The following is a 20969-nucleotide window of genomic DNA, read 5'->3' on the forward strand; positions in this document are numbered from 1 at the left end:
GTACTCCTCTCGGACAAGTGCCAAATAATATTTTTTTGCTTTTTTCCGGTTCTCAACCGATTTTAATAGGTTTTTCAGTGATTTTAATACAAAATTCGATTGAAAAGCAGTTTTTCCATAGTTATAAACGATTAAAATGCGAAAATTATTGAGTTTTAATTAAAATTTTAATGAAAACCGTAAAATTAGAAAAAAAAATCCATTTTCAAGCTATTTTTCTTTATTTTCCTTCAAAAATTCCTTTTAAAATCGATCAAATTCTAATATTATATATTATTATCCATTCCAAACTCAACAGAAACCCAGCAACGACGCTCCGAAATCCCGCTCTTTGTACTCCTCTCGGACAAGCGTCATATGATTTTTTTCGCTTTTTTTGCCGATTTCTATTGATTTTTTTGGGGTTTTTCATTCAAAAAAAGTGATTTTCAGCATGGAAAACTGGTACCCCTGCATAATTTGCGGAATCGCCCGTTATGGACATGACGTCATCGCCACACCACGGCTCACTTCGGATGCCCGTGTTAATCAATGGCTTAATCTAATCGGAAAACCTGCTCTAAACAGAATACTCGCCACCAACAAAAACCCCACACTCAACACTTTTATCTGTATTGAGCATTTCGAGCCGGAAGAGCTCATCGAGCCGAAAAAACGGCGGATGAAGCCGATAAAAACGACGAGGCGGGAGATGGCGATCTACGAGAATTATTTCCGGGATCATGGATACTTTGAGACGCAGAAAAGTGACGTGAATCGCAAGAAATCGATGAAATTGACGTCGATTTCGTGTTCTCAATGCAGTGAAAGTGTGGAGAGGGATGGAAAATTTGCGAAAATCGATATGGTAGATCATGCGAAGCTTCACATGGAATTAGGCGATTGCCGATGCGAGAAACACAAGAAAATTGAGAGAATCGATAGAATTGATGGTGAAAATTCGGATTTTCAATGCTCAGAATGTGCATTTATTCTCAATGCGGAATTGGAAGCTGTTAAAGAGAAAGCTGAATTTTGTTTTCCAATGTTTCAATTTGTGAGTTGAAACGCTCGAAAAAGTAAAAAAAAATCCAAAAAAAAAAATTTTTTTTTTGGTTGAAAAATTGACCGAATTTTCGAAAAACCAAAAAAAAATCCAAAAATTAAAAAAAAACGCTTTTTTTGTCCGATTTTTTTTTTTGAAAATTGACACAATTTCCCAGATTTTAAGCAAAAAAAACTCTTTAAAAACTGCTTTCTCCGAATTTTTTTAGTTCAATTTTCCAGATTTTTTTCTAAAAAAATGGCGCTCTTTTTCCAAAAATCGGCCCGATTTTTTCAATAAAACTCCAAAAAAGCCTCGGTTTCAAGATTTTTTTTTTCGAAAAAAATATTAAAACAATTTTTTTTTATTGTTTCCAAAAAAAGCGAAAAATAAATTTCGGAAAAATTTTTTTCTCAAAAAAAGTTTTAAACAAATATTTTATTTTATTTATTTATTTTGATACGATTAGTAAATATTTGTTTTTTTTGAAAAATACAAAAAAAATTCTAAATTTTTAGCTCGAAAAAGCCGAAAAAAAACCAAAAAAAAAAGGGTTTTTTTTAAAGGAAAAAGGTGGAATTTTGATCAAAAATTGGCATAATTTCCTTAAAAAAATTTATTTCAAAAAACATTTTTATCCAAAAAAAAAAAAGCAAAAAGAAGTCAACATTTTTACTTCGAAAAAGCCGAAAAAACCAAAAAAATTGGGGTTTTTTACGAAAAAAAGGTTGAATTTTGTTCAAAAATTGGCATAATTTCCTAAAAAAATTTATTTCAAAAAACATTTTTATCCAAAAAAATAGCAAAAAAGTCTAATTTTTTAGCTCGAAAAGCCGAAAAAAACCAAAAAAAAAAAAAAATTTCAAAAAAAAATTAGAATTTTGGTAAAAAATTGGCATATTTTCCTTAAAAAAATTTATTTAAAAAAAAATTTTTTCTTAAATTTCGTACAATTTACTATAACATTTTTAATTTAAAAAAAACCTTCAAAAAATGTTTTCCCACAAAAAAATCAATTTTCCAGGAAAAGAGCAAATTTTCAAACTCCACCCTGGAACCTCGAATGAAACCGGAATATATTGAAGTAACTGACCCCCAAAATTTCTGCAAAAAAAAATTTTTTCTTCAGAGCCGCCCGTTCTGGAATTCGGAAGAATATGATCCGGTATTTCTAGATTCTGATGTGAAATTCGATTTGATTGAAGATTTCGAACCTCCTGAGCCGGAGCCGGAGCCGGAGCAAGTTGACACTGAACTAGTGAAACTGGAGCCGATTGATGGGGATTATGAGCATATGGAAGGATGCTTCAGTGGTTTTGAGCAAGGTTAGAGCAGCTCATAGTTTTATGGGAGAACTGAGAATAATAATGAATAAAAAAATATTTTGCAGAAAAATTTTGAATTTTTCAGAAAAAATTTTAAATTTTTGGCTGAAAATAAATAAAAAATTTCTTGACTTTTTCCAGTTTTTAACTGTAAAAATTGAATTTTTTTTTTGTAAATTTTACAGAAATAGTGAACAAAACAATTTGAGAATGTGCATTTAAAAAAAAAAAATTTACATAAATTATTTTTTTTGAAAGCATTAAATTTTGGTCAAAAAAATTATTTCAAATTTTAAAAAATTGAGAAGTTTCAGAAAAAAATGTGCAACAAAAATCAATAATAATTACTTGAAACAGTAAAAAAATTTGAAAAAAAAAACAAAAAATTCAAGTTTTTTTTATCTTAAAAAAATTTATTTTTCAGAAAGATATAAACGAAATTTTTCGAAAAAATTCTAAGTTTGCCTATTTATTTGAAATATAAGTTTTCCAAATATATTATTGATTTGAAAAATATTAAAAAATAGCGAATATTTTGAAAAAAAAGTAAAAAATTCAAATTTCCAGATATAAACAAAATTTTTGGAAAAATTGCAAATTGGGAACTATAAAACAATTAAAAAATTTGAAAATTCGATTTTTAATAATTTTTTTCACAAAAAAAAAGAAAATTACGGGAACACGAAATTCTGAGAATGCGTACTGCGCAACATATTTGACGCGCAAAATATCTCGTATTTGACGCGCAAAATATCGCGAAAAGAAAACTACAGTAATCCTTTAAGTGACTACTGTAGCCGTTTGTGTCGATTTACGGGATTCGATTATTATTCGATTATTATTCATTTAAAAAATCGAACCCGTAAATCGACAAGAGCGCTACAGTAGTAATTTAAAGGATTACTGTAGTTTTCGCTGCGAGATATAGTTATATTTTGCGCGTCAATTGCGCGTTTTTGACTTTTTATTTAAAATATAATTTTTCCAAATATATTATTGATTTGAAAGCGAAATTTTGCTACGAAAAAATTGGTAAAATAAAAAAAAATATGAAAAAAAATTTTTTTTTTAATTTTCTGCGAAATTTTAATCCAGATATAAACAAAATTTTTGAAAAAATTGCAAATTTGAAAATTCAATTTTTAAATCACGGATTTCTGGCTGCCCTCATAAATTGAAATGGAAGAGTTTTTTGCCGAACTAGGCCAGGCCATATCTGGGGTAGATTTACGGCGCGTTGCGTGTCGCGTCGCGGCTCGATTGTAAAACTAAATGTATTTGTCCGTGTGGAGTCCGGCAGGCGATTGTCAATGGAGCGCGAAAATTCAATGAGGAAGGCCAGAACCCCGTGTTTTTAATTTATTTTTATTTTTCCACAAAACCCCAAAAAATCACATTTCCAGAAGAATCTGAGCAACCCTCAACGAGCTCAGCGCCACGGAAATTAGTTCAACAACGTGATCGGCTTCTGGAAAACCTGTATCAATCGAATCGTCATCCATCAATGGAAGACATCAACTCACTTCTCGACTTTTCCGGTGATCAGCGATCGATCGAGGCGATTTTCGGCTTTTTCGAGCGACGACGAAATGACGATAATGAAATGTGCACGGGAGATGATGCTTGCTCGAGTTTAAGACGTTATTTGGAAATGGAATTACATCCACATGGACCATTACTTGAGCCACCTGAAATTCGGTGTAGAATGATTAAAATGTTTGAGAAACATTGGGCCAAATATCGATATGTATTCAGAGATCTACATTCTTATATGGTTCAAGATTTTTTTTATTGAAAAAACTGAAAAATTACAAATTTTTTTTAAACCATAAACTCCTAAAAAATTACCTACAAAATTGTCAATTTTCAAAAAAAATTTTTGTCAGATATTATTTTTTTTGTTTGATTTTTTATATTCAAGAAAAACGTTTTAAAAAACCTAAAACAAAAAAAATTTTTTAATGAAAATTTTCATTTTTTTTTAAATCATAAACTCCTGTATTTTTTTTACATACAAAAAATTGTATTCGAAATTTTGAAATTTTAATTTTTCTTTTAATTATAAAAAAAAACGTTTAAAAAAACGATTTTTAAATTTTTAAAAATCTTCATTTCTGTTCAACAAAAACAAGGTGTTTTTAAATAAAGTAATTTTTAAAAAATTCGAAAAATTTTTTTTTGGAAAAATTTTTTTTTTTTTGGAAAATCAAAAATAATTTTTTTTCGGGTAATTTTTCAGGAATTTATGATTTTTGAAAAAAAAAAGTAAAAATTCAATTGTTTTAAATTTTAAATCATTTTTGAAATTTTTTGAAATTTTCCTGAAAAAACGTACTTTTTTTTTTGAAAACTAGATATTATTGTCATTTTTTGAGAAATTTATGATTTTTTAAAATTAAATTTTTTTTTTTTAATAAAAATTGAAACAATTGAATTTTTGTGTTACAAGAAAAAAATTCATGGAATTCAGGCTCAAAAAAATATTGTGAAAAATAAAAAAATTCAAGAAAAAAAAATCCAATTTTCAAAAAATTTTTGCAGTTCTCCGATGCGCTGGGCCTGCCTCCAAAATACATTCGACAACGTTTCGAGCATTTCAAGGAACGAAAGAATCAACAGCAGAAAAAGCAACAAGAAGAAGCCGACAGAGCATTCCGAGAACGTCACAAGCCACCGAAACCACACAAACCAAAACCCAAATCGCAATATTCGAAATTCGAAGATGAAACAATGGAAAAAGCATATATGAGAACTGTGAAAATGAATCCATCTTCATATGAATCCAGGGATCTTCTCGAGTCGATTTCCATTAGTTTACGAATGTCATTGATTAAAGTTCACGAATGGTTTAATAATAGGAAGTTTGTCGACTCTGTAAGCATCCTTTTTTCTGGAAAATATTTGGGGTTTTCTCCGAAAATTGCAATATTTTCAGCGGAAAAAAACTCAATAAAAAAATCCAGTTGAATTTTTCTAAATTTTTTTATTTTTGCGAAACCTCGCTCAAACCCAAAAATTTTCCTAAAAATCGAAAATTTAACATTAATTAAAGTTTAGTTATAATGAATTTTCCGAAAATTGTTTGAATATTTGACAAAATTAGCCCAAAAACGCGTATTACGGGGACACAAAATTTTGAGAATGCGTACTGCACAAAATATTTGACGCGCAAAATATCTCGTAGCGAAAAGTGCAATAATCCTTTAAATGACTACTGTAGCGTCGAAATGAATTGAGCAAAGAGCGAAGAAACGAATTAAACAATTAAAAACCCGTAAATCGACACAGGCGCTACAGTAGTCATTTGAAGGGTTACTGTAGTTTTCGCTACGAGATATTTTGCGCGTCAAATATGTTGTGTAATACGCATTCTCAGAATTTTTGAGTTTCCGTAATTGTTTCGAACTTTTTAAACAATGTTTTCCGGCGAAATCAATCAGTTTTTTCTCCGTTTCATAACCTGAACCATTTTTTTTCGCATTTTTTCCAAAAAAAAAAAACATTTTTCCGATTGATTTTTATCGATTTTTAGGCCAGGTTTATACTTTCAGCGAATTTTCTCAAAAATGTCTTCCAAAAAATAAAGAAGCAAAAATCCCTTTTAATATAGCCGGAAAACGCGGGAATTCAAAAATTATCGAGTTTTTGAAAATACCTTTTTTAACTGTTTGAGGCGATTTGACCAAAATGCATTATTTTACGGTTTAATAATAATACTGATTTTAAAACAAATTTGCTCGTAAAATACGGTGTTTGCACTATTCTTCGGGATCACATGAATGCACCATATTTTACGTGCAAATTAGTTTTGAATATTAATAAAAAAAATATTAGTTTTAAGTTGTAAAATCGCCTCAAATATTTAAAAATCAATGAAAAATATGTATTTTACAGGATTTTTTGAAGAAAAAAAACATCCAAATTCCACATCTAATACATCAGATTTCACCGGAACAATTTTGCAGATAATAGATCAAACGTGGAGAACATTTTCTGTAAACGACGAAAAACGGCTCCATTCGACATTTCTTCAAAATCCGCAACCAACAGATGAGCAATATTGTTATTTGGCGAAAGAACTACGTGCTCCAGTGAAAGAAGTGATGAATTGGTTCAAATTGAAACAAATGAACGAGGAACGCGAGGAAGAAGCGCTGAAATTCGAATATAAGCTTGATGCGCTCACACAGGAAAGCATCGATTTGTTCACGACAATTGTTGATGGAACTACTGTAGTCTCGGTCGCCAAGCGACGATTGGTCAGTACTGAGGGTCTCTCGCAAACGAACTCCCAGTTTTCCCGCCAAAATTGTTTTTCTCTGGAAATTTGAATTTCCCGGCAAAATAATATTTTTTTTTCTCTAAAAATTTGAATTTCCCGCCAAAATGTTTTCATCTCAAAAAATTTGAATTTTCCGGCAAAATAATTTTTTTTTCTCAAAAAATTTGAACTTTCCGGCAAAATCGTATTTTTTCTTTAAAAAAAAGTTGAATTCCCCGCCCGCCAAAAGTTGTTTATCAGAAAATTTTAAATCCCCGCCAAAATTATTTTTCTCAGAAAATTTGAATTTCCCGCTAAAAAAATTTTTCTCTGAAAATTTAAATTTCCCGCCAAATTTTTTTTTCAAAAAAAAATTTGAATTTCCCGCCAAAAAAAAGTTTCCTCAAAAAATTCGAATTTCCCGGCAAAATTTGTTTTTATCAGGAAATTTGAATTCCCCGCCAAAAAAAATTCTTCTCAGAATTTTTGAATTTCCCGCCAAAAATGTTATGAAAAAAATTTAAATTTCCCGCCAAAATTTGTATTTCGAAAAATTCGGTTTTACCGCCAAAAATTGTTCTCTGAAAATTTTAATTTCCCGCCAATTTTTTTTTCAGAATTTTTGAATTTAAAAAATCTATATTTTATCGATTTTTCGAAATTTTTCCCTCAAAAAATTTCTTCAAATCTTAGTTTTCAGCTAGCACTAGAGCTTGACGTTCCATACGAAACACTCGGTCGATGGATCTTCTACTACCGAAATCGCGAGGAAAAAAGCCGGAAATCTCCGAAACTCGAGGATGATGATGATCCACCGCCGAGGCTGGCGAAAATGCCAAGGCTTGAGATGAATGTTAGTGAAAACCTGAAAATTTCAGATTCTAGAAAAAAAATTGATTTTTTTTCAGGAGCCCGACAACGAAGAAGATATCAAACTGGAACCATTGGATTCTTGACACAATTTTTTTTGGCAATTTTTTTGAATTTTTAAAAAAAATTTCTACCGCTCTAGTTTTGTTATTTAATGGGTTTTTGATTAAATAAATGACAACCAATATATTTTCCAACAGAACAGAGAAAAGATAAACATCTCCTGAACACTCCAAAAAAGGGGTACAAGGTTAGTATCGGGAACACCGTTTGAGGCCTTGGCCTCAATTTATAGGAAATTGGCTTTTTATTTTGTTTTTTTATTAAGAAAAAATTTCAAAAATCATTTTGAAATGTAAGAGTTTGCCAGAATTAGGCCATTTTGACTCGGCCGGGGTTGATTTACGGCGCGTTGCGTGTCGCGTCGCGGCTCGATTTTAGTCCGTGTGGAGTACACGACTTTCCCACGCGTTGTCTCCGGCAGGCGATTGTCAATGGAGCGCGAAAAATGCAATGAGGAAAGCCAGGAGCCCATGATGCTACGTGACAAAAAAATTGGAAGAATTAGATTTTTTAGCTATTATAGTATGTAAGAAGCCTGCCCTAAAATCAGTTGCGCGTAAAATCTGATGCAGGGGGGTCGGCGAGCCGCACCGAAAACGATTACATCAGATTTGACGCGTAAATTCTTAGAGTTTCAAAGTTTTTAATTTATATATCGATTACAAAAAACACAAAAATGGTGAATTTTTTTTTTCGAATAAAATGGCCCAAAACCTCAAAGAACAAGTTTGCGCGTAGAAATTGATTTGTTCTCTGCAAACACCGACCACAGTGCATCAGATTTGACGCGCAACATTTTAAATTTCCAGGTGCCACTTGGCTTTTCTTCTGTATTTCGCCCGAAAATTCTGCAAATTAGCAGTTTGGGTGATTTTAGAGCACAAATTATGATATTTCTATTTTATAAAAAATCTCATAAACTCCAACTACACTCAATGCATCATATTTGACGCGCAAACTCAAAAAATATTATAATTTTTTGTTGGATTTGGATAGTCTTCTTGAGATTTTCCACTGGAAAATAGCTGAAAGTTAACTTTTGTTTAAATTATATAAATGGGGCAAATTTTCTTCTCGAACCTTCTCCACTAATGAATTGGTTAATAACCACATCTATATAGACGACAACAGAGTACAAAACCTAAGAGACGCAGAGAAAAAGTGGCGGAATATAAGATGGACCAGTTTTTGTAGGTGAGACATAGAAGACATCTCCGAAAATGCGGAGAAGGTGTGTATAAAAGAAGAAGTCTGTCCGAAACGATTTCTTGTTTTCCATCCCAATTTTTCTTTACTTTTTCATTCAAAAAGAAGACGGAAGTCTTCTGATTGATTGCATGTTTTACCCTTAAATTTTAAGATAAAATTTACAGAATGCGACGCCACGTCGTCCTATCGATTTTTGTTTTTGCCGGAATAGTATTTGCGGCGGAAGAAGCAGAGAAGCTTCCAAAGTGCGAACACGTGGACCCTTATGAGAAGTTGGTTGGCTTTAAAGATATGTATCTCTATATTTCATTAGCTTTTGAAGATATCAAAAAGTTGTTAATTAAAAAAAAATGTTAAGCACAAATTTATCCATATTTTGGTACTTGAGAATTTTTTGGTAGCTAATCCAGTTAAGAAGTTATACGCGCTTAAAGTTTTGAAACAAACTGATAACTTTAAAATCGTGTAACTCCGCGGGAAAAAATGTTTTACTAATTGACAAATTTTTATGACCTTCTATAATTAATAGGTTATCACTCATAAATTTAAAATTTCCAGTTTGGAAGGCTGGTTGGACCTGAAGCCTCTCACCGAGAGAAAATGCAATCACACTTTAAAAGAGAACCTTACTGAAGCTGTAAGTCTACTTCAAAATATTAGTTATTTGTCTAACTCATCAAATATTTTTCCAGGAATCCAAGAAATCCGAATGGGGAATTAAGAGCTTTGCTTTTGATGCTCTATCTTCGGAGAAGCTGGGACCGAATAGAAATGTTGGAAAGCAGGCGCATAAATTGTGAGTCAATAAATTTTCATATTGAAATTTTGATGAGAACTCCAAAAAATCTTGTAATTTCAAAATTCCTTTTTTTGTTAGAAATTCTACGCGTTTTACTGGAATAGAGGGGATTCTTTACGATTTCAGAAATTTCCTGATAGATTTTAAATATTCGTTTTCGATTTATGTTTTCAGAGAATTTGATTAAAACAAGTTCTTAAAACAACACATCTTGAAATCTGAGACTAAGTCTCAGCCTAAGAATAAGCCTAACCTTAACCCTAACCCTAAGCCCAAGCCTAAGCTTAAGCCTAAAACTAAGCCCAAGACTAAGCCTACGCATAAGCCTAAGCCTACGCCTAAGCCTAAGCCTAAGCCTAAGAATAAACACAAGCATAAGCCTAAGCCTTAGCCTAAGCGTAAGCCAAGTTCTAAGCCTTAGCATAAACCTATGCCTAAGCCTAAACCTAAGCCTAATCCTAAGCCTAAGCCTGACCTAAGCCTGAACCTAAGTATCACCCAAAAAAGAGAACTTTTCAGATGCGAAGAAGAAAAGTACGATGCCAGTTATTCCACATCAGTGGTGGTAATTCATCACAACGAGGCTCTCTCTACGATCCTTCGAATGATCAACGGAATCATCGAATTTACTCCAAAATCGCTTCTCAAAGAAATTGTGCTCTATGAGGACGCTTCTGAGGAGGATCACGTGCTCACTAAGCATTTGGAAAAGTTCGCGAAGATTAAGGGACTCGAGGATAAGCTGATCATTAAGAGAAGCGAGTATAGACAGGTGAACATTTGAATATCCGGTAAAAAATGTTCCCAGAAAATTTGAACCTTCCGTGTATTGCAAAATCCAAATTTCAGGGTCTTATCCGAGCAAAGGTTCATGCTTCAAGATTAGCTACCGGTGAGGTTATTGTGTTCATGGACTCCCATTGCGAGGTGGCCGAGAGATGGTTGGAGCCACTGCTACAGCCGATTAAAGAGGATCCAAAGAGGTTTTTTCTTGCAAAATGTTACTGGAAAACCAAAAAAAAATTTCAGCATCGTCCTGCCAGTCGTCGACCTGATCAATCCAGTTTCCTTCGACTATTCTCCATCGATGGTTGCCAAGAGTGGATTCGACTGGGGATTCACGTTCAAATGGATCTATCTTCCATGGGAATACTTTGAGACGCCCGAGAATAATGTGAAGCCTTTCAAGTAGGAATATGGTGCATTAGTAATAGGGAATACGGGTTATTTTTCAGCTCCCCAGCCATGCCAGGAGGTCTTCTGGCGATGAGGAAAGAGTATTTCGTTGAGTTGGGAGAATATGATATGGGAATGGAGATTTGGGGATCCGAGAATATTGAGCTCTCGTTGAAGGTGAGTCATGCGCCTTTAAACTATGTGGAGGCGAGGTTGCGCCCGACATATCGCGGGCTTTTTTGGAAACCAGAAATTGTCGGACGTGTGCGACACCTAGCGGCTCTCAACAGAGCTTAGTGGCGGAACTCATAATTTGTCGGCTGTTGGACAAGCGCGACACCTAGCGACTCTCAACATAGCTTAGTGGCGGAACTCTTAATTTGTCGGCTGCTGCGGCTGGTGCGACAACTAGCGGTTTATGGGCCGCGGTGGAACCCAGAAATCGTCGGCTGCACTTCTTTGTTGTTCAATTTTTTCAGGGTCAGAGTTAAATACAAAAATTGGTAAATGATTTGGAAGACGCATTTCTTGAAAAAATTTTTTGTATAAAATAGTGTTTATCCTTTTCCGACGTTTTTTTCCGAAAAAGAGAAGAAAACATAGCCCGACACCTTCCGGGGACCCCCGCTCACATGGCGTAACTCATAATTTGTCGGCCGCAGGCAAAATACGCGCGCCCGACATTTAACCGGTTTCCGCCACTGCCAATTACTCAGCGCGCCCGACACTTCCAGAGTTTCGCCACTCGAGCCCGTCACTTGTCGGCCGCTAATAAAATCACCCATTTTCCAGGCTTGGCTCTGCGGCGGACGTGTCGTAGTTGCTCCTTGCTCACGTGTCGGCCACGTGTTCAGAATGCGCCGCCCGTACACCTCAAAGCCAGGAATGGATACCGCTTTGTACAACGCGGTCAGAGTTGCCAAAACGTGGCTCGGCGAGTATGAGGTTTGTGGTTTTTTGTCATGAAAATGAAAAAACGCCAATTTTTAGTCCAAATTCTTCGCTGTAAAGCCACGTGGCGCAAAGATGGTGTTCGGAGATTTGACAGAGCCAATGCAAGTGAAGGATCGTCTCAAGTGCAAAGATATGAAATGGTTTATTGAGAATGTTTATCCAGAACTTGAGCCAAAAGTTCATGATGAACTATAATTAGTTAACGTATTTTAATAAATATTTTGAGTTTTTTTAAAATTTTTATTTTCAAAAGTCAGTATCAAAATCAGAAGCAAAATCAACAACCAGGAAAGAGGAAATAAGAATCACATAGAAATAAACCCATTCAAATGTTTAAAGGCACATTAATAAATTGTACAAATCTGATGACGTCATCATCTCAAACTCGCTGACTCTTCATCGGGCTCTGAAATGGGGTTGTCGAGTTGCTGGGGCTCCCGCTGCTCAGCTCTTTATACTGGTATCGTTGATTGTATTTGCCATAGAAGAAGCCGGCGGTACAGCCTGGAAAATGGTACTACTTAAGAATTTATTGATGCACCATGCCTTGAAAAATTGTTTACGAAAATTTGTTCGAAATTTCAGATAAAAAATTTTGCGGGAATTCAAATTTTCTCAGCAAAACTTTGACGGAAAATTCCAATTTTCTGAGAAAATTTTCGGTGGGAAGTTCAAATTATCTGAGAAAAATTTAGTGGGAAATTCAAATTTTTTGACAAAAATTTTGGCGGGAAATCAAAATTTTCGGAGAAAAATTTTGGCGGGAAATTCAAAATTTTTAAGATCAATTTTGGCGGGAAATTCAAAATTTTTGAGAACAATTTTGGCGGGGAATTCGAATTTTTTTTTAAATTTTGGCGGGAAACTCAAATTTTCTGAGAACAGTTTTTGCGGAAAATTCAAATTTTCCGAGAACATTTAGGCGGAAATTCAAATTTACTGAGAAATATTTTGGCGGAAGGAAAGTTCAACATTTCTGAGAAAAATTTCGGCGGGAAATGCAGCTGCTATTTTTTTGTAAAAAAAAAACGAAGTTGATGGCCTAGTTTTGAATTTTCTAGGCCATCAACATTAAATAACTCTAACTTGGCGGAAAATCGACGTATTTAAATTTTTCAAAAACTATCCAAGTTGCACGTGAATGGTTGAAACTTTTACTGTTTTTTTCTCTTTTTTTCAAATTCTTGAACTTACCAATTAATGCGATCCCAACGGCAATTGCCAAAATAAAAACGGCAACTTCAACGGCTTTCAGGAGGCTTGCCACCTGTTGTAACGTGTCATTGATGTTCTCGAGTGTCTGAATAACGAGGTTTAGGTTTTCAAAATAATTTTTTATTCAAAAATCAAATTTGCGCGTCAAATCCGTTGTATTCTGGCGGTGTTTGCACAGCGAGCAAAATTTTTGACTCACCGCGTCCAAAGACATTTTTCGGCAGTTGGAACACCTGGAATTATATGTTTAGAAAATATTTTACCCCAAAAAAATTGAGAAAAGTATTGTTGGAAAAAATTTTGAAAAGAGTGGGGGGAGGAATCTATAGAAACCTTCGAATAAAAGGAATTGGTGCACAATAGAAATGAAAGAAAAATTTGAAGAATATGACAATGTTCAATTCAATTGAAGCAACAAAACTATGTTCTTGTTATGTTTTTTACGACGCTCCGAAATTCCGCTAAGAGCATGCCTTTAAAGTTAGTTTTACTATGGTATTTAAAATTTATGGCAAACCGGCAAATCGCGGTGTTGCCGGAATTGAAAACTTTCGGCAATTCGGCAAATCGGCAAGTCGTTAAGTTGCCGGGATTGAAATTTTCCGACAAAACGGCAAATTGCCGGAGTTGAAAATTTCTAGCAAATTGGCAAATCGGCAAATTGCCGCAATTGAAATTTCCGGCAAATCTGTAAATCGACAAATTACCGGAATTGAAATTTCCGGCAAATCGGCAAATCGGCTAATTGCTGGAATTGAAATTTTCGGCAAATCGGCAAATTGGTAAATTGCCGGAATTGAAAATTTCCGGCAAAGTGGCAAATCGGCATGTTGCCGGAATGTAGAATTTTCGGCAAATCGGCAAACGGACAATTGCCGAAAATTTTCCGGAAATTGTGATTTCGCACACTTTTTTTTTTGGAAATTTCATGAAAATAAATAGGCGATTTGCCGAAAATCAAAAATTCCGGCAAATCGTCAAACCGGCAATTTGCCGATTTGCCGCCCACCCCTGGAAAAATCCATAAAATCGAATTTTTGAAAAAAAATTTTTTAAGTTTTTCTGTAACGAGAAATACAAGAAATATCGCTAAATTAAATTATGTTAGTAATTTTTAAAACTACGGTACTTGAAAGTTTAAAGGCACATATCATTTTTTTCAAATCTTGGCGGGATATCGGATTGTCGTTATATAGCTTGAAATTCAAGTTTTGAATAAAATAGCATTATTACACATTCTAGAAAATTCTTGACCTCTTTAAAGTAAATTTAAAGGTACATAGGGCTCAAAATCACTATTTTTGCAGTTTGAGCCTCAAATTTGAACTATTAAAAAAAATATGAGCACTGAGGAATTGATAAAAATTGATTTTAAAAAATTGTGCGAACGCGCCGAAAAAAAATTTCGAAACATTTGGAGCGGGAGACGCTGCTGATATACACACAGATAGTTAGAGAACAAGAGAAGCTGTACGAAAAAAAAACAACATGTATAACAACATGACGTGGCATTTTTGTACGTTTTTAGTTTTTCTCTGTTTTTTTTTGGCATTTTTTCTAGGAAAAGAAAAGACTTGTAAGATGAATTTGGAGTATTCTAAACTTACAAATTTGAGCTCAAATTTTAATTCCATGACTATCTCTGGTACATTTCGGGTCCCGCCACGTAAACTTTAAAATTTTAATTAAAATTTTAAAACTTACCTACAAAAATATGGGGTACTGTAGTTTTTTGGACTTACAGTACCCTTCAGATTTCGTGGCGGGACCCAAATTGGAGCAGCCCTAGTCATGATTATACTTAAATTGAAGCTCTTGATGTGTTGAGTTTTAATTTTACTATAATTTCCATAAATACTAAAAAAATAATTTAGGGGTACTGTAGTTTTGGGTTCATGTACCTTTGACCAAAATTCGTGCAAAAACTCATATAACTTTTGAGCATAAGTTTTGAATTTTAATTTGAATTCAGCAAGCCATGAGCTTTGATTTTGAAAAAAAAATCATACAGTCGAACAAAATGGAACAATGGGAAAAACGAAAAATGGGAAAACAACACAAATACATACACATTTTTTCCGTTGAAAAGTGATAAAATGTTTGTAATCGATTCGGAAACACAGAGGGGGGAGAACAAAGGAGACGAGATGCTTTTTACACTGATAACAATCAAATCATTGGAAATTGTATGTTGCAGCAGCCAAAGTATATTATGCAGCTTGAAATGTAATTGAACCCAAGCCTGGCCTGAGTGGTGGGGTTTTGAGGGCAGTTTTTTAGGGGTTTTTATTCAAAAAATGAGGAAATAACTTGCATGAACATGCTTGTTTTAATAAAATCTGGATTCAGCTTGCCTAGAGCTTTAAAATAAGTATAATCATGACTAGGTTTGAAGCAATATGGGTCCCACCACGAATTTTCAGGGTACTGTAGGGAGTAATCGTGGTGGGACCCAAAATGAACGGAACCTAGCCATGATTATATGCATATTAAAGCTCGTGACAATTTGACTTTGATTTTCACAAAAAAAAGTTGTTTAAACATTTTTTATTTTTTTGTGAGTCAAAAATTTCAATTGCAAAGTTTCGGTTACGGTAGGTTTTTTCGAAATATTCGTAAATTATTATTCAGGGAATCCTAGAAAAAATTAGATAATCTTTTTCCAAATCAAAATCGCATCTCGGAATGTTAAATCTACTTGTCAAGAGCTTTAATTCAAGTATAATAATTACTAGATTTGCTCCATGTTTGGTCCCGCCACGAAAACCTACAGTACCCCGGACTTCGTGGCGAGAACCAAATTTCCAAAAAAAAACAGAAACCCGTGGTTGTCACTAAAAACGTCTACACTTGCCTCATTATATCGTAATGTCGAGACTATTTAATTTGAGATAAAATCTAAACAAATTCCCGTTTCCCACCCCCTGTCTCCTTTGAAATTTTGATTTACGACTCCGATAAAAGGCGCAACGCAAAAAATATGTAGAATTTAGAAAAAAAGAAATTAAAATAAAAAAAAGAAATTTAAAATTCTAGAATAAAATTTTTAAAACTTCATGGGAAAAGCTTTCAAAAAGTCTTTGAAAAAAAATTTCAAAAAATTTTTTTTAGAATTTTTTTTTGTTATTTCAAAAAAATTTTTCACTCAATTTTCTTGATTTTTTTTAAACTTGCCCAAATCTATGCTTTAAATTCTGCACAAAAACATTTGTTTAAATTTTTGCTTCCAAAATTTTTAAAACCACGTACTAAAGAGTACTAAAAAAAGAAGAGTGACAAATTAAATGTTGACCTTCTAGAAAAGGAAGATGAGAGAAATGGAAATAAAAAGGGGAATGCTATCAGATTACATTAATCAAATTAACACCGATTGATATGGGGTTACGCCATGGCCTCCTTTTTTTAAATAATCGTGTCTGTTAGGATAGTGAGGTGGCCGAATTAAACAAATATATATATCGGTGGCCAAGTTTTTGAATTTCCCGCAAAAAATTGTTTTCTTAGAAAATTGTAATTTTCCGCCAAAATGTTTTCTAACACGTGGTGTCAGAGTATCTCATTTCGGCTTGATCTACGTAGATCTACAAAAAATGCGGGATAAGAGACGCAGACATCCCAACTGATTTCGCATGGTTAAGAGCTTGTTGACGTCACAATTTTTTGATCAAAAACTTCCCGCATTTTGTAGATCAAACCGTAATGGGACAGCCTGGCACCACGTGTTCTAAAAAAAATTAGAATTTTCCTCCAAAAAAATTTTTTCAGAAAATTTGAATCTCCCGCCAAATCTCTTTTCAGAAAATTTGAATTTCCCGCCAAAATTTTAAAAAAATTTTGATTTTATTACTTTCAAAACTTGAATATTGAAAGTTTTTTTTTTAATTTAGAGTTTCCAATTAAAATTTTTAGAAATTTTATACTTTTAATTAGACATCCCCAAAGTTTTAATTAAATTCTAATTTAATTTTTAAAATCAATTTAAATCCAAAAATCTATTCAAAAATGAAGTTTATTTTAAAAAAAAAAGCAACACGGGACGATGAAATTATTGAAGTTGGCTAGATAAAAACACTGAAATAAGAAAAAAGCGGAAAGAAAACGGTTATTCAACATAGAAATCGACAAGTTGCTTTTTTGACAACGTTTTTGAAGGAAAAAGTTAATAGTGAGATAATAATTAATAATTACATGTATTGGTTCATTTCAAGTTTAATCTGATTTTGAGAAGCCTCTGGTGACGTGGCTGTTGGCTGAAGTGGCGGTGATGATGTCGCAGAGTCGAATGAGCAAAATGAGTAGTCAGTTGACATTGAAGGAATCGGATTGTAGCACATTTGTTCTGGAGTTGATGACGTCACGTTGAAGGAACTGTACGCCGAGTCGAATGACGTGGAAGGTGTCATTGGAGCAAAGTTGCTGGATGGGGATGAGGTGCCGGGGTACTGCAGTGGAGCATGGAAATTGGTGCTTGGAGCAGTTGTGGAGACACTGGTGCAAATCATAGATGGTCTGAGGGATTCCAGCAAGGACTTGTTGGATGATCTCCATTGCTTTCCGACCTGAACGGCTTCCTGTTTGGCGTCTCCGCGAGAAGTTGGGTTGGCGGCTGTGCGCAAGGCTTTTACGATGTGGTTCTGGAAAATTATACAAATTATAGATAGGATTTAAAATAAATTGAAGCATAATTTTTTTTTTTTTGCTTTTTCGAAAATTTCAATGTTTTGTTTTTTTTTTGGTGTAAAATTATTTTTTGGTCCCAGCCTTGATCATGATGAAAATCAGAATTTTTTTGGTTAAATCTTTAAAAAAAAAAGAAGTTTTAAAAGACTAATTATCGAATTTTTTATCGACAAAAAATATGGAAACTGTAGAAAATTTGTTGATTATAAAAATGACCGGAAGTTATTGGAAATTTGTTTTTTTTTAAAGAAATTGTAAAAAAAAATTTTAAATAAAAAATTGTGAATCTTTCTAAAATTTTGTGGAATTTTTGTATCCATTTTTTAGAAAAAAAACAGTCCAAAAAATATTAAGGAAAACGAAAGAAATTCCGAAAATTTTTAAAATTGACTTTTTTCGGCAATACAAAAAAGCGAGAAAATTGTAGAAATTAGTAAGTATAAAATTTGTGAATTTTTTGAATATACGGCAATAACCGAAAAATATTGTAAATTTAAATTTTCCAAATTTAAAGATTTTTATTTTTCAAAAAATATTGAAAACTAGGAACTTGGCGATTTTTTTTTTAATTTTGTTCGTTTTTTTTTTAAATATTTTCAGCGGTTTTTTTTTTGAATTTGTTTGAAATTCTAAATAAATTTAGCAAACGCTGAATTTGTTCCATTGTTAGAAAGAAATTCAAAAATAAAGTAGCAACAATGTTTCAATTTGTAACATTTTTCAATTATTTTTTTATGACGATTTTATAGCTCAAATTCATCATCTTATATCTCAATAATTTTGAGCTGTATCAAAAAATTGTCAACTAGCAAAATGCTTATCATGTATTTTTCTATAACTTTGTAATTGAGCATTTGTTTTTATCTTGTAAACAAACAAAGATATAAGTTGGCAAAATTTTGGGATTTTTTGAAAATAATTTTTTATCGATTTTTTTCGAATTTTTTTGAAAGAAATTTTTTTCTCATAGCCAATTTTAATTACTAACTCTTCTAATTTTTTATCAAGCCTTATAGCCTTATAGTCTTACCTTGTATGAAGAAACTGTCGCAAATTGGGTAATCTCGTTCTCAAATTCCCCAACCAATCGAAGCTCTTGATTTGGTAGAATCTCGTTGATGATGAGTACCGGGATGTACTTGCACTCATTTGATACCTCGAGCTGCAAAAAATTTGAATTATTAGTTGTTAATGATTTAGGTTATTCTTAGGGTTAGGATTAGGCATAGGTTTAGGCTTAGGGTTAGGCTTAGGATAAAGCTTTGGCTCACGCTTAGGTTTAGGATTAGGTATAGGTTTAGGCTTAGGGTTAGGCTTAGGGTTAGGCTTAGGCTTTGGCTTTGGCTTAGGCCTAGGCTTAGGGTTCGGGTTAGGCTTTGAATCAGGCTTCGGCTTAAGATTACGCCCGCCCACATTTTGGCAGTACCTACCATGGAGGTCTTCTTCTTCGAATACTGAGTATCATACTCTCGTTTCTCTGCGTCACTCATCTCTTCATATGGAGTCACTTTCTTCTTATTATCACTTCCAATATTAAACACCTTCACATCTGATAAATCCAAGCCGGTACGCATGATATCTTGTCCAGTGAACTCTCCAACAAATACTTTTTCTGTTTTCATTGCAATAGTCTTCTTGCTCTGTACATTCTTCCGGGACCAGCTTCCATTTGAATATTGAATCTGATAGGGGACCATTCGGCGGAGCAAAATTTCCACTTTGTAGTTGGATTCTGGATTGAGATGCTCGACTTTGTAGTTGAGGGCTGGGAAGATTTTTCTGGAAAAAATTGGTTTTAAATAAAATTTAAAAAAAAAAAATAAATAAAATTTTGGCTGAAAATTTTGCAAATTTGTTCAGACAAAATTATCCGATATAACTTTAGAAACAAGAGAAAATTTTCAAAGTTAAAAAATTAATTTTCGATTTTTTTTCAGAGAAACTATTACATTTAAGATTTTTTTCCCGAAAAATAAAATTTTGGCGGAAAATTTTCAGATGAATTTTTAAATTTTTTATGAAATTTGATCCCTAAAAAAATAAGTAAACATTGAAATTCTTAGGACAAAAAAATTTTGCAGAAAATTTCGCCCTTTTTTGACTAAATTTTTAGATTAAAATTTTCCGAAAATTGTTTTTTAATAAAAACAAATGTTGGTTTACTTTTTTGAACGTTTGTTTTTGACTTTAAGATTTTCGGAAAATATAAGCAAATAATATGTTTCTTTGGAGAATTGTAAAAATTTAAAAATTATGAAAAAATATTTTTTTAAATCCTTTTTTACATTTTTAAAATTTCAAAAATTTTCCAAAAAAAAATTTTTGCCGAAAATTTTGCTCATTTTTTTCAGACGAAATTTTCAGGCAAAAAAAATTGAGCAATTTAAAAAAATTTTGTACATCAGATTCAGAAAATTTCAAAAATTTTGAAACTAAATAATATTTTTCACGAAAAATACTAACCTCCCATTATTAAGCACATTCTGCTCATTACTCAAATAATGAAGCTCCTTCCAGAGGTCCTGTGGGTCCTGCAAAGTGACCGTCACAATTTTTGGCTGATGTGCATACTGATTCTGGTAGGTGAATGGGTCCGAATATCCTCCTTGGAAATTTTGGTCTGAAATTTTTTTAAAATTTGAACCTGTTACTAATATATTGCTATTATAAAGTTACTATTTTGCCCGAAATTTACAAAACAAATTTTTTTTTCGATGCACCATGATTTCAAAAAAAAAATTAAACTTACGATATTGCTGAAACATCTGAATCTGCTGCTGCATATCCCATGGAGCTTGGAAGTTCTGCCCGTAACTCATTTTTTGGAATTGCTCCGGAGTTGGCATTGGGTACCCGTAACTCATCGGTGGAACATTTTCCTGATTCTGCATTTGATAGGCGTTTTGTTCGTTTTGATAATTCATCTTTGGGGATAAGTTCTGAAAATAAATATATATATATATATATATAAAATATTTAAATAAGGCCAAAACGTCAAAAAAAAAACGAAAATTAAGTTAGAAACAATCTTATAGTTAGTCTACACTCTTTTTTGCGGAAGGAGGAATAGAAGACAAGAGGGCCCATAAAAAGCGGGAAAATGGTAGGTCAAATCGGTGACGTGGCAGTCAAAAAGTGGAGATGTGCGGAGGAAAGGGGCCTGTTTATTTGACATTAGATTTGGAGAAAAATTAAGAGTATTCCAGATTAAAATAATTTTTTGAAAAAAATAAAAGTTCCAGGTTGGCTCAATTTCTGAAAATTTGAAAAAAAAATTCCGATTTTTTTTTTCGAAAATTCTGAAAAAAAAAATCATTTTACGCGAAATTTTGCAATTTACGCCCGATCTCGACATGAATTTTTTTGTCAAATTCAAAAAGGTGTGTGCTTTTA

At 32.9% G+C, this 20969-nt stretch overlaps 4 protein-coding genes across 4 annotated transcripts; 2 read left to right on the forward strand and 2 right to left on the reverse strand.

The window, feature by feature from the left end:
• Positions 1 to 420: 420 nt before the first annotated feature.
• Positions 421 to 7669, forward strand: ceh-91 (Homeobox domain-containing protein). The gene is made up of 8 exons (NM_067102.5): positions 421 to 1036; positions 2049 to 2108; positions 2154 to 2349; positions 3753 to 4123; positions 4891 to 5223; positions 6315 to 6608; positions 7311 to 7463; positions 7519 to 7669. The coding sequence occupies exons 1-8, from the start codon at positions 434 to 436 to the stop codon at positions 7564 to 7566; spliced, it is 2058 nt and encodes a 685-aa protein (NP_499503.2). The 5' UTR covers positions 421 to 433; the 3' UTR covers positions 7567 to 7669.
• Positions 7670 to 8916: 1247 nt separating this feature from the next.
• gly-8 (putative N-acetylgalactosaminyltransferase 8) lies at positions 8917 to 11910 on the forward strand. The gene is made up of 9 exons (NM_001379936.3): positions 8917 to 9024; positions 9311 to 9389; positions 9445 to 9548; positions 10071 to 10323; positions 10401 to 10534; positions 10581 to 10739; positions 10787 to 10904; positions 11520 to 11672; positions 11718 to 11910. Exons 1-9 carry the CDS (start codon positions 8918 to 8920, stop codon positions 11874 to 11876), a joined length of 1266 nt encoding a protein of 421 aa, NP_001366981.1. The 5' UTR covers position 8917; the 3' UTR covers positions 11877 to 11910.
• On the reverse strand, positions 11905 to 13129 carry Y66A7A.7 (IMV envelope protein). Its single transcript, NM_001372663.1, has 3 exons — positions 13096 to 13129; positions 12876 to 12981; positions 11905 to 12185 (listed from the first exon to the last, which is right to left on the reverse strand). Exons 1-3 carry the CDS (start codon positions 13108 to 13110, stop codon positions 12061 to 12063), a joined length of 246 nt encoding a protein of 81 aa, NP_001359627.1. The 5' UTR covers positions 13111 to 13129; the 3' UTR covers positions 11905 to 12060.
• A 3761-nt stretch (positions 13130 to 16890) lies between these two features.
• On the reverse strand, positions 16891 to 20515 carry tbx-33 (Putative T-box protein 33). The gene is made up of 5 exons (NM_067105.6): positions 20326 to 20515; positions 20040 to 20196; positions 19007 to 19355; positions 18607 to 18738; positions 16891 to 17530 (listed from the first exon to the last, which is right to left on the reverse strand). Exons 1-5 carry the CDS (start codon positions 20498 to 20500, stop codon positions 17081 to 17083), a joined length of 1263 nt encoding a protein of 420 aa, NP_499506.2. The 5' UTR covers positions 20501 to 20515; the 3' UTR covers positions 16891 to 17080.
• Between the last annotated feature and the right edge of the window lie 454 nt (positions 20516 to 20969).

The sequence above is a fragment of the Caenorhabditis elegans genome, chromosome III (genome assembly GCF_000002985.6).
Source record: "Caenorhabditis elegans chromosome III".
In the NCBI taxonomy this organism is placed as follows: Eukaryota; Metazoa; Nematoda; class Chromadorea; order Rhabditida; family Rhabditidae; genus Caenorhabditis; species Caenorhabditis elegans.

What these genes read in the sequence shown, in the direction of transcription:
- tbx-33 (NM_067105.6), bottom strand. Translation starts at nt 20,500, where the DNA reads ATGAATTATCAAAACGAACAAAACGCCTATCAAATGCAGAATCAGGAA. An exon ending in TCAGATGTTTCAGCAATATC is followed by an intron (nt 20,197 to 20,325) that starts GTAAGTTTAATT and finishes AAAAAATTTCAG; the next exon opens with ACCAAAATTTCCAAGGAGGA. An exon ending in CGACAGTTTCTTCATACAAG is followed by an intron (nt 17,531 to 18,606) that starts GTAAGACTATAA and finishes ATAATTTTCCAG; the next exon opens with AACCACATCGTAAAAGCCTT.
- Y66A7A.7 (NM_001372663.1), bottom strand. An exon ending in CGTTGGGATCGCATTAATTG is followed by an intron (nt 12,186 to 12,875) that starts GTAAGTTCAAGA and finishes ACCATTTTCCAG; the next exon opens with GCTGTACCGCCGGCTTCTTC.
- ceh-91 (NM_067102.5), top strand. Translation starts at nt 434, where the DNA reads ATGGAAAACTGGTACCCCTGCATAATTTGCGGAATCGCCCGTTATGGA. An exon ending in GTTTTCCAATGTTTCAATTT is followed by an intron (nt 1,037 to 2,048) that starts GTGAGTTGAAAC and finishes TCAATTTTCCAG; the next exon opens with GAAAAGAGCAAATTTTCAAA. An exon ending in TGCCAAGGCTTGAGATGAAT is followed by an intron (nt 7,464 to 7,518) that starts GTTAGTGAAAAC and finishes ATTTTTTTTCAG; the next exon opens with GAGCCCGACAACGAAGAAGA.
- gly-8 (NM_001379936.3), top strand. Translation starts at nt 8,918, where the DNA reads ATGCGACGCCACGTCGTCCTATCGATTTTTGTTTTTGCCGGAATAGTA. An exon ending in GGAAAGCAGGCGCATAAATT is followed by an intron (nt 9,549 to 10,070) that starts GTGAGTCAATAA and finishes AGAACTTTTCAG; the next exon opens with ATGCGAAGAAGAAAAGTACG. An exon ending in AATAATGTGAAGCCTTTCAA is followed by an intron (nt 10,740 to 10,786) that starts GTAGGAATATGG and finishes GTTATTTTTCAG; the next exon opens with CTCCCCAGCCATGCCAGGAG.